The sequence below is a fragment of the Miniopterus natalensis genome, chromosome 7 (genome assembly GCF_054644295.1).
Source record: "Miniopterus natalensis isolate mMinNat1 chromosome 7, mMinNat1.hap1, whole genome shotgun sequence".
NCBI lineage: Eukaryota > Metazoa > Chordata > Mammalia > Chiroptera > Miniopteridae > Miniopterus > Miniopterus natalensis.
Window position 1 is genome coordinate 53,615,438 of NC_142087.1, and position 15,284 is coordinate 53,630,721.

Genomic DNA, 15,284 nt, shown 5'->3' on the forward strand with positions numbered 1-15,284 from the left:
TGTAATCTGAAGTGTAAATCACTGCTATAAAACATGTCGCACTTTCTAAACATGACTCCTACGTCTCTTTGAGATGAGAAAAATCTGTATTAAAGTTAAATCTCGCAATTAGAATGAATTTCTTCGCAGAGGAGAATGGTTGCATGGACTGTCCCTGTTAAGAGTACGGCAGGACTGAGGTGCTGGCCCGAGGGTGCGCTCGGAGTTGCTAGTCCGTCTCCTTAATCGTCCTCAGAAGCGGAGGCGGCTTTGGCAACCAGACTGCGTCTGGATCTGAGCTAAGAAAGAATATTTCTCTTGTTCGGAGCCTCTCTTCAGACACCAAAATAATGTCAGAGTTTTACCTTAGCATAACCCATTTACTAATTTTTACCTTATTCCTTCCATTTATTGTTGATTTTGACCCAAACAAGGGATGTCAGGTTTAATTACTACGCTGGCCCAGGGCCAACTCTAATGAGCCGGGAGATCCTGGTCTTCCCATCAATCTTCTTCAGAGTCAGTCTTTTTTTTTTTTTTTTTAATTTATCTTCAGTATTGAAAGTATTACAGATGTCCCCATTTTCCCCCCTTGACCTCCTCCACCCTGCGCCCCCTTGTCCTCATGCCTTCACGGCACTGTTGTCTGTCCGTGGGTTATGATCTCACTTATATGTGGAATCTAATGAATAAAATAAACTGGTGAACAAAATAGATCCAGAGACGTTGAAGCATGGAACAGACTGAGGAATATCAGAGGGAAGGTGGAGGAGGAGATACTAACCAGATTCAGTCTTTCTTATTGACACCTCTTATATTTCAATATCAGATTCATGGGACTTTTCCTTGACATCCAGTTTTCTAAATTCTTCCAAACTGGGATAGATAGTTGATCTGTCTGGGCCATTTTACTGCCCGAGCACTGGGAGAAACCCACTGGGTCTTGCAGTCTTGGTAATGCTCTGTTAAAACTCTGACTTTTCCTCATCAGTTTCTGCTTTTTCCATTCCATGTGTTTACAACAACTGAAATATTTCCACTCTATTTGGCTGCACTAGTTTTCTCCTCTGTTGATTTCCCTTCCTTTCTCCCTTTCTACAGAATCATTCTAATTTTCCTAGCATTAAAGAAAGTTGGAAGAGTAAATCAGATATAGTTTCCTGCACCCTTTCTTATCCCCACCCCCCCAGTATCAGTAACAGGGGAGGAACATTGGGTGCACTCTAATCATATCTTTCATCATGGTCTGGGTCAGAGGCACGTTCCTTAGAAGCACCGCCTGAGCGTGATGCCAGTCTATCAAGGCTTGCGCTTACAGCATCTTAAGCTGCTTCGTCCAGTGCCCCATTTCACGTTTAATGGGAGAGTTGGACAATTGCCTTTTTCAGGATACACTGTGGTGTTGCCCTTACCCATCCTAAAAGGCTGGATGTTCTCCTATCTCTAATTTTCATTTTAGTTGTCATAGACAATGGCCAGTTGGGCTTCATATATTAACCCAAACATGCTTCTCCAAGCAGCCATATTGAGAATTAGGGAAACAGTCTCAGAGTTCACAATCCCGACAGACCACTTAAGTAATGACTCTTCTGGGAACTCTCTGTAGTTACCAACAAAGTAGGTGAGCCCTTGTACTGTATATCCTCTGATTTCTATTGTTTCATGACTTTGCCCTCTGCCAACCTGTATCACCTTTGAGACAGGAGCATGGAGAGGTATAATTGTTATCTTAAATTGGAAGAATCTCAGTTACCTTCCTTCCAAAGAACTCCTATTTCAGCTTACTTACAATCAGTTCTAGTCTCCCAGCTTCAACCGTGCCACTGAGAGCAAGCAGGACACCTTAATTTGCAGGTGTCCCTCATTCTGTCCCTGCTACAGCAGCCCTGAACACCTGGTTTTACTGAAGCCTAAAGCTAACAACCTGTGGTACACACACAGGTTGTGTGTGTGTGTGTGTGTGTGTAGGGGGCAGGGTGGTTTCTTTTCTGTTGGGTTGTTCTTCCTAATAGGTTCATATAAGGTTATAAAGTCCATCTATCCATATTGTCTTTCTCTTTGAAAGTACAAACAGTCATAAAATAGAACACTACCGTTCAGTTTTGTAATCTTAAATTTCAAACAACACACTGATGAATTATTTATGTTGTAGAATGTGTTTTCAATAATGTGTAGCATAAAATGGAATGAATGCTTATCCCTACGTGCCCTGAACTTTCTAAAGTGCATGCTAATAAACAGGGTAACCTAGCATCACCCTGCCTGGTGTAATTTACAAGGCAAGCACTTCCTCTTGCTCTTGGCTTCTGCATTACGCTCTCCAGCAGTCGGCTTACTGGTTTTACTACTGCAGCCTAGCAGGTAACACTCTTTGACTCCAAGCTGTCTCACAGTGCTTTTCTCTCAATATAACCAACGTTGGGATCTATAAATTTCATTTGTCGTTCTGGCTTCCAGCCATACTAAATTAGACTTTAATTCATAATTAGTAGGAAGTCACAATTCCATAGAAAAGAGAACATTTTATATTAAATGGCTATTATCTAACATCATGATTTCACAAAATGATTAAGATGCTAGAAAATAATTAAGCTATCTTGAGGTTTCCAATACTTAAAGTGCAAGCATAGGGAAGAGAGGTGGTAATTTTTTTAAATTTGTGTGTAGCTCCTATTACAGTGACAGAAAGAAGAGAAATTCTTTTTAAATAACTTTATTTTTATAGGTGTACAAATGATCAGATTTGCCCAAATTTGCTTTCTATATCAAAATCTCTGAGATCATGTACATTGCTTCCATAGTGACAGTCTTTTACCCAAACTTCCAAACAACAACAATAAAAAGCCAAGAGTAGATAGCTCATGAACCTTGAGTGATGGGTATTGTTGAAGAAGATTGGGTAACTTTCAGAAGTCACTTTCTGCTCATGATAAGATCTTTGTGTGAAGACTAAAGTCAGGACTGATAGCTAGGAGAGAAAATGATACAAGTCCACAGTCCCTCATTCAAAACTCTTAGAACTAAATGTATTTAGGAATTCACAATTTATTTTATAATTTTATAGATGCATTCTTTTTTATCTTTTTTTTAAATTATTATGTATTGGTTTCTTGTGTACAGCTTAGTGGTTAGACAATGATATCCTTTACATAGTGTTCCCCTCAATATTTCCAGTACCCCAACTGGCACCATACATAGTTATTGACTGTATTTCCTATGCTTTACTTACTTCCTCATGACTATTTTGTAACTACCAATTTGTGCTGCTGCTTTTTTTTAACATATACGTACATATTCACATGCTTTTTGTTTTTGTTTTTTTGTTTTGGGGTCTTTTAAAATCTTTATTGTTGAGATTATTACAGATACTCCCCTTTTCTCCCCATTGCCCCCCCTCCACCAAGATCCCACCCCACCCCTGGCCTTCACCACCCTGTTGTCTGTGTCCATGGATAATGCACACATGCATATAAGTTCTTTGGTTAATCTCTTCCCCCCTCTTCTCCCCCTTTCCCTCTGAGATTCCTCAGTTCTTTCCGTGTTTCCATGCCTCTGGTTCTACTTTATTCATCAGTTTATTTTATTAGATTCCTTGTTTGTTTATTTTGATTTTTAGATGCAATTGTTGATAGATACGTATTTATTGCCACTTTATTGTTCATATTTTTCTTCCTCCCCCTCCTCCTCCTCCTCCTTCTTCTTGTTCTTTCTTCTTCTTGTTCTTCTTGTTCTTTCTTCCCCTTCTTCTTCTTGTTTTTTCTTCTTCTTCTTCTTCTTCTTCTTCTTCTTCTTCTTCTTCTTCTTCTCCTCCTCCTCCTCGTCCTCCTCCTCCTCCTCCTCCTCCTCCTCCTCCTTCTTCTCCCTTCTTCTCCCTTCTTCTTTCTTTCTTCTTTCTTCTTTCTTTTCTTTCTTCTTTCTTCTTTCTTCTTCTTCTTGACCCTTTAACATTTCATGTCACACTGGTTTGGTGGTGATGAACTCCTTTAGCTTTTTCTTGTCAGAGAAGCTCTTTATCTGACCTTCAATTCTAAATGATAGCTTTGCTGAGTACAGTAATCTTGGTTGTAGATCCTTGCTTTTCATCACCTTGAATATTTCTTGCCACTCCCTTCTGGCCTACAAAGTTTCTGTTGAGAAATCAGCTGACAGTCATATGGGTGCTGCCTTGTAAGTAACTAACTGTTTTTCTCCTGCTGCTTTTAAGATTCTCTCTTTGTCTTTAACCTTTTGCATTTCAATTATGATGTGTCTTGCTGTGGGCTTCTTTGGGTTCCTCTTGTTTGGGACCCTCTGTGCTTCCTGGACTCATATGTCTATTCCTTTCACCAGGTAGAGGAAGTTTTCTGTCATTATTTTTTCAAATAGGTTTTCAATTTCTTGCTCCCTCTTTTCCCCTTCTAGCACTCCCTTGATGCAACTGTTGGTACACTTGAGGTTGTCCCAGAGGCTCCCTACCCTATCTTCATATTTTTTTGATTCGTTTTTCTTTTTGCTGTTCTGATTGGGCGGTTTTTGCTTCCTCATATTCCAAATTGCTGGTTTGCTTCTCAGCGCCCTCTATTCTACTGTTGATTCCCTGTAAATTAGTCTTTATTTCAGTTATTGTATCCTTCATTTCTGACTGGTCCTTTTTTATGTCTTTGATGTTCTCACTAAGTTTCTTGACATTCTCATTAAGTTTCTTGAGCATCCTTATAACCATTGTTTTGAACTCTGTATCTGGTAGTTTGCTTGCTTCCATTTCATTTAGTTCTTTTTCTGGAGATTTCTTCTGTTCTTTCATTTGTGACATGTTTCTTTGTCTCTACATTTTGGCTACTTCCCTGTTTTGTTCTGTTTTAGGTAGAGCTGCTTGTCCTGGAATTGGTAGAGTGGCCTTGTGTAGTAGGTGTCCTGTAGGGTCCAGTGGCTCAACCTCCCCGGTCACCTGAGCTGGACATTCTAAGTGCTCCCCTGTGTGGGCTGTGTGCATGGTTCTGTTGTAGTTTAGCTTTGATTGCTGCTGGTGTCACTGGGAGGGGTTGACCCCCAGGCCAGTCAGCTGTGCAGACCAGCTTTGACTACAGCGGAAGAGCTGCTGTGCAGGAGATGCCCCTGTGGAGCAGGACTTGCTTCAGTGGGGCTTTGGTGCTCACAGTCTGCCCCTTGAATGTGTCACTTGTGGATGTGGTAGGGTTGTAATCTGGTGTGGTCTGAAGCTGACCACCAGGTGCACTGGCTCTGGGGCCTCCTGAGAGGTGCAAAGTCAGCTTTACTCCCTGTGCCCTGCCTGGAGCCATCCGGCACAAGCTACAGAACAATTTGCAGATAACTGCTACTTGAGTTGGGCTTGGAGGTGCCAGGAGAGGCCAAGCTGTGAACCACAGCAAGCTGCTGCTAGTACTGTGCCTGGGGCCTCTTATTGAAAGGTATGGGGCACTCTGAGGCCAGCTGCTGCTTGTTTGAGTTTTAGGAGAGTCTGAAGCCTGAGGTAGGACAGGACATTCATATGGAAAAGCCACTGCAAATTGGGTGAGGAGGAGTCTCAAGGAGTCACCAGGTCAGGGTGAACAGTGTGAGCCAGTTTGATGGAGACTCAGATATGGTGACTCTTGGCACTGTGGCAAAGAACAAAGACCTCTGCCAGCACTTTTGTCTGAGAGAAAGCTGCCCCCCATTTTACAGATTAAACAGCTGAAGCTTGGAAACGTTAAGCAACTTGCCCAAGATCACATAGTTAGAAATTGGTAGAACCAGAACTGAAATATAGCATCTGGCTTCAGAGACTGAGCTCTTCCCACTATCTTGGATATAAAGTTTTTATGAAGAATATTAATTTGGAGCTATTACCAGAAATACCATAGTAGAGTTATGATTAGTACTATAAGGATGACTAAGATATTATTGAATAACAATTCAATCTTCAGAAATGAAGATTCCCAAATTCCCTCATAGTTATTTACTGTGTTACTACCCATTTCTCACTGGTGTCTGAAAAGCCATGCCATTTAACATAGATGAAATAGGATGGTCACTTATTGAAAATATGTGTACATGTGACTTTAGCCCATTGGGTTGTTCTACTTTTCTGAAAGTGTCTAGTTAAAGCTTTGTTTAAATGATAATAATTTATCAGAGTAACAGCTTCATCAACTGGGTCCACTTTTTAAAGCCCCAACACAATAAATGATATTGACTTCATAGATCTGGAGGTTGGAACCACAAAACTGGTATAGAGATAGGAGTCAAACTTTCGAGCCACAGAGTTTCAGTTTAACTGGCTTTGTAGAACTAATAAGGCAGAAGAGAACTTATCGGAAGTCTAACTTCTCCAATCCCCATGCCAGAGTGATGTCTGAGCCCTCCACACCTTGCTCATGAACTGTGGGGACTGCTTGGCATGAATGTAAGAAAAAAGCAATGATCATGTGGGGGTTGCTGACAGATACCTGAATTCAGTATCTTGGAAAGGAAGGTAGAGGCTAGATCTTCGTGTGCCTGGATGGTTCACAGTGTGGTAAAAACCAACCTAATTTGAGCTGTTCTACCTGAGATTTCTTCAAACCGTCACTGTGTCTCCCCGTTTTATTTCTACTCATTGACGAGTCATGTTGACATTATCTGTGTGAATGTAGTAGAAAGGAATTCAAGAAAAGCATCCTGTAAAGGAAATGTTTTCAAGCAAATTGTCCTTAAATCAACACTAATTGCCAAATACTGATTTTTTCCCCCCTTAATATATCAGAATAGGAATGCTAAATACAAAATTTAGCTAGGGTAAGATAATAAAAGCTATGGGGATTCTTTTAAATTAGAGCAATGGCACAGCCATAAAACAGAACCCTGCTGCAGTTTACAGAAATTAGGTAGATCTATATACACGATTGTGGAACAACCTTCAGCACATTCTGTTAAGTGAAAAAGCAGATCATAGATCAGTACCTAAGCATAGCTCAGTTTGAGTTTTAAATACACGTGTGTCTATTTGTATATGAACATGCATGCATGTAATTATTCAAAAAAAGATTCAGAAGCATACACAGTGCTGTCTGGGAAGGATAATGGGGTTTGCATTTGGTTGGAGAATAGAGTGTTGAGAGGACTTTCATTTTTCTTTGTATATTTCTGTGTATTTCAATTTTTATAATGAAGACATATTCTTATATTATTTGAACAGTTTAAAAATTTTAAGAAAATAATTGTGACAAGGTAGTTTCATTCATTATTTATTGAGTACTTGACATTAAGGATACAGTGGTTTCTGCTCTCATATTGCTTCCAGTGTAACGAGAGAGGAAGATATTAAACAAATAAATCCATATAAATAAATAATTACAAATTGTGATAAATGCTATAAAGTAAAGGAGCAGATTATTATGAGAAGAAATATAACTGGGGCAATCTAATTTAGATAATGGGTTTAAGGAAGGCCTTTCTGAAGCAGTGATATTTCAGTTGATATCTAGTAGGATGAAGAATAGTTATCCAAGCCCCAAAGGCAGGGGAAGTAAAAGCAAAAATAAATGAGTGGGACTGTATCAAACTAAAAAGCTTCTACACAGGAAAAGAAACCATCAACAAAACAGAAGCAGCCAACCTAATGGGAGAAGATATTTGCAAACAATACATCTGATAAAGGGGCTAATATCCAAAATTATATAAAGAACTTATACAGCTCAACAACAACAACAACAACAACAAACAAACAATCCAATTAAAAAATGGGCAGAGGACCTGAATAGACACTTTTCCAAGGCAGACATACAGATATATGAAAAAATACTCAACATCACTAGCTATAAGGGAAATGCAAATCAAAACCACAGTAAGATACCAGGTCACATCTGTTAGAATGGCTGTTAACAATAAGACAAGAAGTAACAAGTGTTGCAGAGGATGTGGAGTAAAGGTAACTCTTGTACACTGTTGGTGGGATTGCAAACTGATGCAGCCACTATGAAAAACAGTATGGAGGTTCCTCAGGAAATTAAGAACAGAGCTACCATGTGACCCAGCAATCCCTCTTCTGGGTATCTACCCAAAAATTTTGAAAGTACTTATTCATGAAGATGTGTGCGCCCCTATATTCATTACAACATTATTTATAATAGCCAAGGCATTATAAAGTGTCCTTCCACAGATGGTTGGCTAAAGAAGGTGTCGTACATATATACAATGGAATACTACTCAGCCATAAAAAAGACAACATGTTGTCATTTGCGACAACATGGATGGATCTTGAGAGTATTATGTTAAGTGAAATAAGTCAGAAGGAAAAGGAAAAGAACCATATGGTTTCACTCATGTGGGATATAAAACAAAAAGCAACACACCAACAAAAAACAACTCATAGATATAGACAACAGAATGGTGATCACCAGAGGGGGTGGGGTGGGGAAAGGGAGCCAGATGCATGATGGTGGAAGGAGACTAGACTTCCGGTGGTGAGCACAAAATGTTTACAGTTGTTTATTATAAAGTTGTACACCTGAAATTTATATACTGTTATTAACCAATGTTATCCCAATAACTTTAATAAAAATGTCAAAGATTAACAAAAATGAATGTTAGAAGTGAGCAGAAGAGAAGAGCTTATGGGGGGACAGCAGGGGCCTTCTGGCATTTACCTTCCCTAAAGCTACCCCAGGAGGCCCTTGTGCGCATGATGTGATCCCATTCCTGCCCTGTGCCCATCGCTATGTTCTCCTTGGATTCCAATGTTCTGCTGGTCTGATCATTCTCTGTCTGGGTTGTGTGTGTTACAGGTATGAGACATCTCTGTTGGATTTGGTTCAATCTCTGAGCCCAAAGTCTGCTTGTAAACCTCAGCCTCATCTCTCCAGAGAGGCTGGGACATGGAGTCACAGTACTTGCCGACTCAGTTCTCTAAAATCAGCCCGGAAGAAGATGGGGGCAGGCAGGAGCCCTGAAGACCTGGAGGAGAATCAGATTCTGGAAGATATCTTTTTCATTTGACACCAAAGCACTTGATGCAGAATTTCCATCAGAACTTTGTGGGTTTATTAATATACTGATCTAGGATTTTAAATTTTTAACTGCAAGTAATTGTGTCTCTCCTTTCACATGACCCTATCTCACTAGCATTTTGTTATGTATTGAATATAGAAATCATCCTGACAACCCAGGGTGTTTTTGATCAGACCAATCAGATAACATATTAAGGGGGGACAGGGGTGGAGGGCTGTATCTTTTCTATGCCAGGCAGAGATGAGAAAATCAACATGGACACTTTCTGCATGGCAGAGGCCATTGCATATTCAGCCTCATTTCAAGAATGTCTCCCTCTCAGTATTTTGCTGGAAAAGGTTGGCTCTCTTTTGTACACAAGGAAAACTTATCTACTGAAAGATCCCTCCACTTGAAAAGTAGCCCCTTGTAAAATCAGCAATTTCAGAAAGACAGACCTTTTTACCTCTACACCCTATTCTCATCAACCTAGGTCCATCTAAGCATAGTCATTTAATTCTGAAGTTGGATTTGGTGCCCCGTCATCACAAGCAACACTGAAGGCCAAGTGTGAGTTAGGCTCAGTGGTCATCAGCCTGGCAGCTGCTCACCCCATAACCAAAAGGGCTCAGTGGGCTAGAGGGAGGGACCCACCCCACCCTTGGAAACCAGCATTAAATCACACAAGAGAGGGACCTGCACTAGTGCAGGGAGAAGCCCGAAACACTTTTCGTACCATCCACCAATTTCCCTGGATAAAGAAGAGTAATCTCAGTATTTTTTGTTGACCTAAGTATCCATTTTATTCATCCTTGTGAACTTCCTTCCCATGGTTGTGTCTGTAGAAGATGCCACTAGAGGGGCAGTGGCCTCAGCTCCTGCAGGCTGATAGGCTTTCTCTGGCCCTCCTTCTCTTCCCATGAGAATCCAAGGCCCTGGGTTGACCAGGCCTTGCATGTGTTCTTCCCAGGGCTACTGTCCCATGCCTCTAAAGAGCCATCTCTACTTGCCTGATTATGCTCCATTACCCCAAGCAGAGCCTCCCCCATTTGACCCCGGGAGAGCCTGTGGAAGAGGTACACTTGAGCTCACTCTCTCTGTGTCCTCCTGTCCAGCAGAGCTCTTGAGTTCCATCCTTCAGCTTACAATGGCTCTAGTGGCCTCTCAGGCTGCTGGGCTGTGTGATAACCTCACAGAGCCAGGGAGTTGAATACTTTCCAGTCATTGGAGCAAGGGGAAGATGTGTCTCCCAATGTGTATTAGTGAATGACTATTTGATCTGGATGGTGTTGCTTTTCTCTCCCTTTCACCAACCCCAGGCTTGAAGTAGGACCAAGACTCTGTCATTCAGCATTGGTAGCCAAAGTCAGACCACCCAGGGCAGCCTGCACTTAATAAGGCTGCATGGCTTCCCTGAATTCTTTATCTAAGCTAGATGATTTCAGCCAAAAAGCCTTGTTGAGCAGCTTCCCTGTCTGGATAGACCTAAATCTCATTGTCCTTCAGGCTGAGGCCCTGTCACCTCTACCCAGCCTTCCTCCACTTGGGTCTTTTATTCTTTGGAGGAGAGGAGATTGGAGCCTCCCAATACCATATCCTCAATCCAAGGTAAATACAAGGTCAGGACCAACTAGTTGTGGTGATTCACTTGAAAAGTCGAAAAATCATTGCAGATTACAATAAACTTTAAAGTTCACCCCTTTGAAAGTCACTGAGTCAGTTTCATCCCCTTTCAGAAAGCTTTTGGAAAATGAATTTTTCTTTGGTGCAGCAAAAATGACTGGCCACCTTCTCAGTTAAATTGAGGTTTCCAGAACCATATTTTTCTTGCTCCATGTGTCATGACCACCTTAGGTACACCCAGCTCCCTGGGATCATCCAGACCACACTCTTCCATTCTGGACACCAGTGTCCTTACTGCCCTCCAGGGTAAGAGGATTCCAGAAAGACAGAAAAGAACTGTGATTCCTTTAAGAAGCTTGTTTGCCTTTGGAAGAATCATAAGTGCGATCTAAACTAAAGGCTTTTGGGGGTCACATGCCACAGAATGGAGCTTGTTTCTTTACCTCCCCTGAATGAGTGATTTGGAAGAGCAAAGATGGGTTTTCAGCAGAGCATCAATCAACATTTTCAAATGCCACATTCCCCCACCATTTGCCTTTATCCTGTAGGCATTTCCTGGATGTCAATAGGATGTGAATGCATATCTAACCTAATATTTTCATTATGCATTGAACAGTATATGTTAACATTTTAGTTTGTGTCATATATACATATGTATATATATGTGTGTGTGTTTGTGTGTGTGTGTGTGTGTGTGTACATGCCTGGAGGCTTAACCTAACTGCAGACTAACCTACCGAGAGAGGGTCCAGCACATAGGAATCTGCCTTTCCTTTCTGTGAAGTGACTGGTTGGGATTTGCTTGCACAGCCTCCAGCCACTTCCCCAAAACATGACTGGACATATATTGGAGGTGCAGCAGATAGTGCTACAATATTACCCCCTGCTGCCCACCATTTGTCGAGAGAAAAACCAATCAGTGTTTGCAAAATGGAAAAAGACAAAGTGTCCATTGAAGCTCCCTAAGTAGTGCCCAAAGTGCTTGATTTACAAAACCAGGGCTAATCAAGGGAAAGCTTTTGTCAGCAGTCGCCCTTCCAGGAGGCACACTGGTGTTTTCCCAAACTTCACCCCGGCTATCACGGGGAGGGAGAGACTCTCCTCCTTCAGAACCACTCTTTTCACTTGGCCACTTCCAGCACCATGGCTCAGGAAAGATTTGCTGGTCAGACTCTGAGGAGGGCACAGGCCTAAAGGAGCAGAGCCGGGTGAAGTCCACAGTCACGGGAACTGGAGGCTGTGGCACACTCTTCCCAGCTCACACTTTATCCCCACCTCAGAGTGCATTTTTAATGTGGGCAACTGTTTATATATGTGTGAGCTTTTAAGTTAATAAGTTACCTTCATGGCTATTTTCCGCATGTGGTTTGGATATTGAATTGTCCCTTGAATATCCCTCATCAGATCAGTGGAGACAGCTTGAACATGAGAGCCGAACCCCACATCATCCAAATGTTATTTCCCTTAGTACTTGTTAAAACAACGGGAGCTGTGGTCCACTGAAAGAAAGGAAATAGTTTGCCACATGCTAATAAGTTCTCCTGGTCAACTCCAGCTCATTCCTGTCACATGGACACCGAGCCTCTTCTAGGTGTGGTTGCTGGCATGGTGGTTCCATCTCTGCACACCTCTGAGTCCCTTTTATGTACCTATCCCCAAACCTGCACCGTGTCAACTCTCCCTTCTCTGCTCTGCTTACACCTCACAACTGGCCATGTCCCAAAGACACAGGGCTCTTTCCTGCCCGCGTGACCTTTCCATGTCCCTCTCTTTCGGATGAATCTGCTTCTGTGTTTCCTGATGTTCCCAAGCATCATTAGAGGTGCTCTTCTCTTGGCTGCAACAATACTCTCGAGCCTCTGTTCCAGCCCACCTCACACTGCTGCGTTGCTCTGTGTACTGTTTTCCCTGTTAGGATGCCATGTATCCGAATATAACACATACTGACCTTGGAATTGACCCAGCCTTACCATCTGTGAACCCTCCACATTTAGGCGCATTACTTATACCCTGGAAGCTCAGCTATAATAATTTATAAAATTATTTGTAAAAATGGAGGTGATAATCCCTACCTTACAAGTTGGGTGCCCATAATGCTGACCTAACCCTGGAAACTAGCCCAGAGGAAAGCCAGAATGGCAAAGCCCAAGTGTCCATGAGAGTAGGCTAGGCAGGTGAGTGTCCAGGGAAGCCAGAGGGGACTTGGAGAGGGGGCTTCTTGGTACGTGGAGGAACCAGAAGCCCAGGAGGAAAGAGCAGTATTGGAGTTTGTGAGAAAGTAGAAGGTTAGCTAGAAGACCAGCCCCCATCTGAGATCTGGGCAGGGCGTTGGCAGTGGCCTCTCCCTCCCCCTCGGTAGTCCACGACTGGGCGGCCTCGGCTGGTTCCTCACTAACACCACCACAGTAGCCTGACCCAACAGCCAGGATGCCCAAGGCCCACCGTGCATCCCTATTCTGCGGGTATAACCTGTGATTTTCCCTCATCCTTCCCTTCGCCATACTTCAGCCCTTCAGGCTCTGAGGTGGGTTGGTCCAGTGCTGGGTGAAGGGGCTGGAGGAAGGGAAGGCTTGCTCCCCGGCCTCCTGTCTCTGCCAGCTGAGGTAGGATGAACTTCACAGCCCAGTGTTCGACTTTCCCCCCAGCTGGAGGTGATTTAAACTTGTTGGATTTATATAACATTGGGAAATGGTAAACTGTGTAAATTTGTCGTGTTTCCAGGGACAGTTATTTATGGAGGGGCATTCTTAACTCAAGTACAGACGTGTTAAATCATTATAATAAATTCATGCTATTCAGACTTTCTTACATTGTAATAAATTTTTCTAAGCATCAATGAGGAGATATTCCTCTAATATACCATTATGTATTTCTTCTCAAAATGACACAGCTTACTGTATCAACTTGGAGCATAACAGAGGAGATTTACTGCAGTGGAGAAAAAAAAGTTGAGTAGCAGTGAATCTGAGAGAGGACTTGGGAGCTCTGACCCAGCAGAACTTTCCCGCCTCTGCTTGCTTCTTACTCCCGAGGAGCAGCAGCAAGTGCTCCCACCGCAGGGAGGGCCTGGCTAGGGGTGCAACTCCCAAGTCCCCCAGCTGAGCTTTGGAAGAATCTTTGAGCCAGGGACATGGGGCCAGAAACTCCAGTGGCCTCTGTGGGGTCCCACCCAGGAGGAAGTGTCAGTGTGGGGCTCTATCAGAAATGAAAACTCTCCCCATGATGTAAAATCCCTTCCAAAAGCATCCATCTGGGTAGAGTGTGGCCCTCTCTCATCACCTGTCTCACCTCACTTCTCAACTGGATGCTCACTTGGACCAGAGGAGTCATAGCTTTCATCAGCTTCTCAAAAGAATCTGTAATCTAAAAATTCAGGAATCACTGGTATTCAGTAAAACCAGAAGCATTTTTACTGTTCACTATATACTGGGCGAAGTCCTCTGGCATCGTTCCCGACATCCTACAGCAGGCTGGGGCTGTGTGGGCTGCAGGTAGAGTCCTTGGAGTCAGTGCAGCCACAGAGGCTCAGCAGCAGCCCCTGAGAGGGGGACTTCAACCACAATTTTCCCAGAAAATGGGACATTTGAGCTGGGCAAAGGCAGGGAAGGAAGGGTGATCCAGGCAGAGAAACAACGTGTCAAAGGCATGGAGGCGGGGCGCCCCAGGGAGTAAGCTTATGGACAGCCCTGAATGCTAGGCTGGTGTTTAGACTGGGAGGAGCAGTGGGGCCCAGTGGAAAGAGACCTGCATAGGACCCAACACTCGGCAACAGTTTATATTTTCCCTAGTGCTTCATCAGAGGCTTAGGTTCAGGTTCTTGCTCTGCCACCGTAGCTGTGTGACATTGTGCAAGTCCCTGCACCAGTGCAAACTGCCTGTCTGCAAAATGTAGCTAGCACGCGGAGGCACACCTGCCTGGCCTAGCTCAGTCCACCTGCAGGCCGATGAGAGGCGTCTCCTGCACCTGCTGGGTAAACAGCTGCAAAGCACTTTAAACACATCAGGTGTTTTTATAATTAACCTGACGGCTGGCAAGGGGCAGTGGGCCCCTCGGAAGCATGGAGAGCTGGGGAGTTCAAGACAGCCAGGCAAAGCTTGGCCTGCGGCTCCCAACCATTACTGCCTGCCTCTGCATGCCACCACCTCAGGCAGCACCCACTGCTCCCTCGATGGCCTCCAGAGGACACTCCATTGCACCTTTGCCCCAGTTTCAGAATGTCCTTTACCTCTGTTTCTCCCACCAGCCTGGGCTGCCTTCCCAAGATTCGAGTCTGTGTCAGAGCCCTCGCCTCATCCCCTGTGCAGGGTCCTGGCCGCCTCTGCCTCCACAGCCCCGACTCTCCAGGCCCAGCCTTGAAGACTGTCAGGAGCAGACAACGCCGAGAGCTGTTCGAGAGAGGGGACCCCTGAGCTATGGCCCGCTGCCTCCATAGGGTCCTGTGGGTCTCGCCACCCTTCCTTCTCCCCATCCCCATCCCAGTCTCCACTCCACTGCTAGTATTTTCAGATCTGCCCCTTGTCTCTTCAGAACTGAAGATGTTTCCTTGTTTTGCTAGGCGGGCTACTCCTGGGGATGGGAGTGGGGAAGGCACCTCAGGAGCAGGGCTAGGCAGCATTTCGTTAAGGGGCTGCAGGCAGAAGCCACCATGGCCTCACCACGCTGCCCGTGGCATCCACTTCTCATTTCCATGTTGAGGGGGTGGCTCTCCTTTCAGATTCCCAGCACGTTTCCAGGG

General features: G+C 43.8%; 1 protein-coding gene across 5 annotated transcripts in view; it reads left to right on the forward strand.

Moving 5' to 3' along the window:
* KIAA1328 (KIAA1328 ortholog) overlaps positions 1 to 13,353 on the forward strand; it is a 204,881-nt gene extending 191,528 nt beyond the window's left edge. For 4 of the 5 annotated variants that reach the window (XM_016195975.2, XM_087819049.1, XM_016195977.2 and 1 more), the window contains one exon: positions 8,724 to 13,353. In XM_016195975.2, the coding sequence (XP_016051461.2) occupies positions 8,724 to 8,934 (211 nt within the window). In that variant the 3' untranslated portion in view covers positions 8,935 to 13,353. The remainder of the gene's footprint in view (positions 1 to 8,723) is intronic. The other variant, XM_087819050.1, reaches the window with a different exon arrangement.
* The last annotated feature ends 1,931 nt before the right edge of the window (positions 13,354 to 15,284 follow it).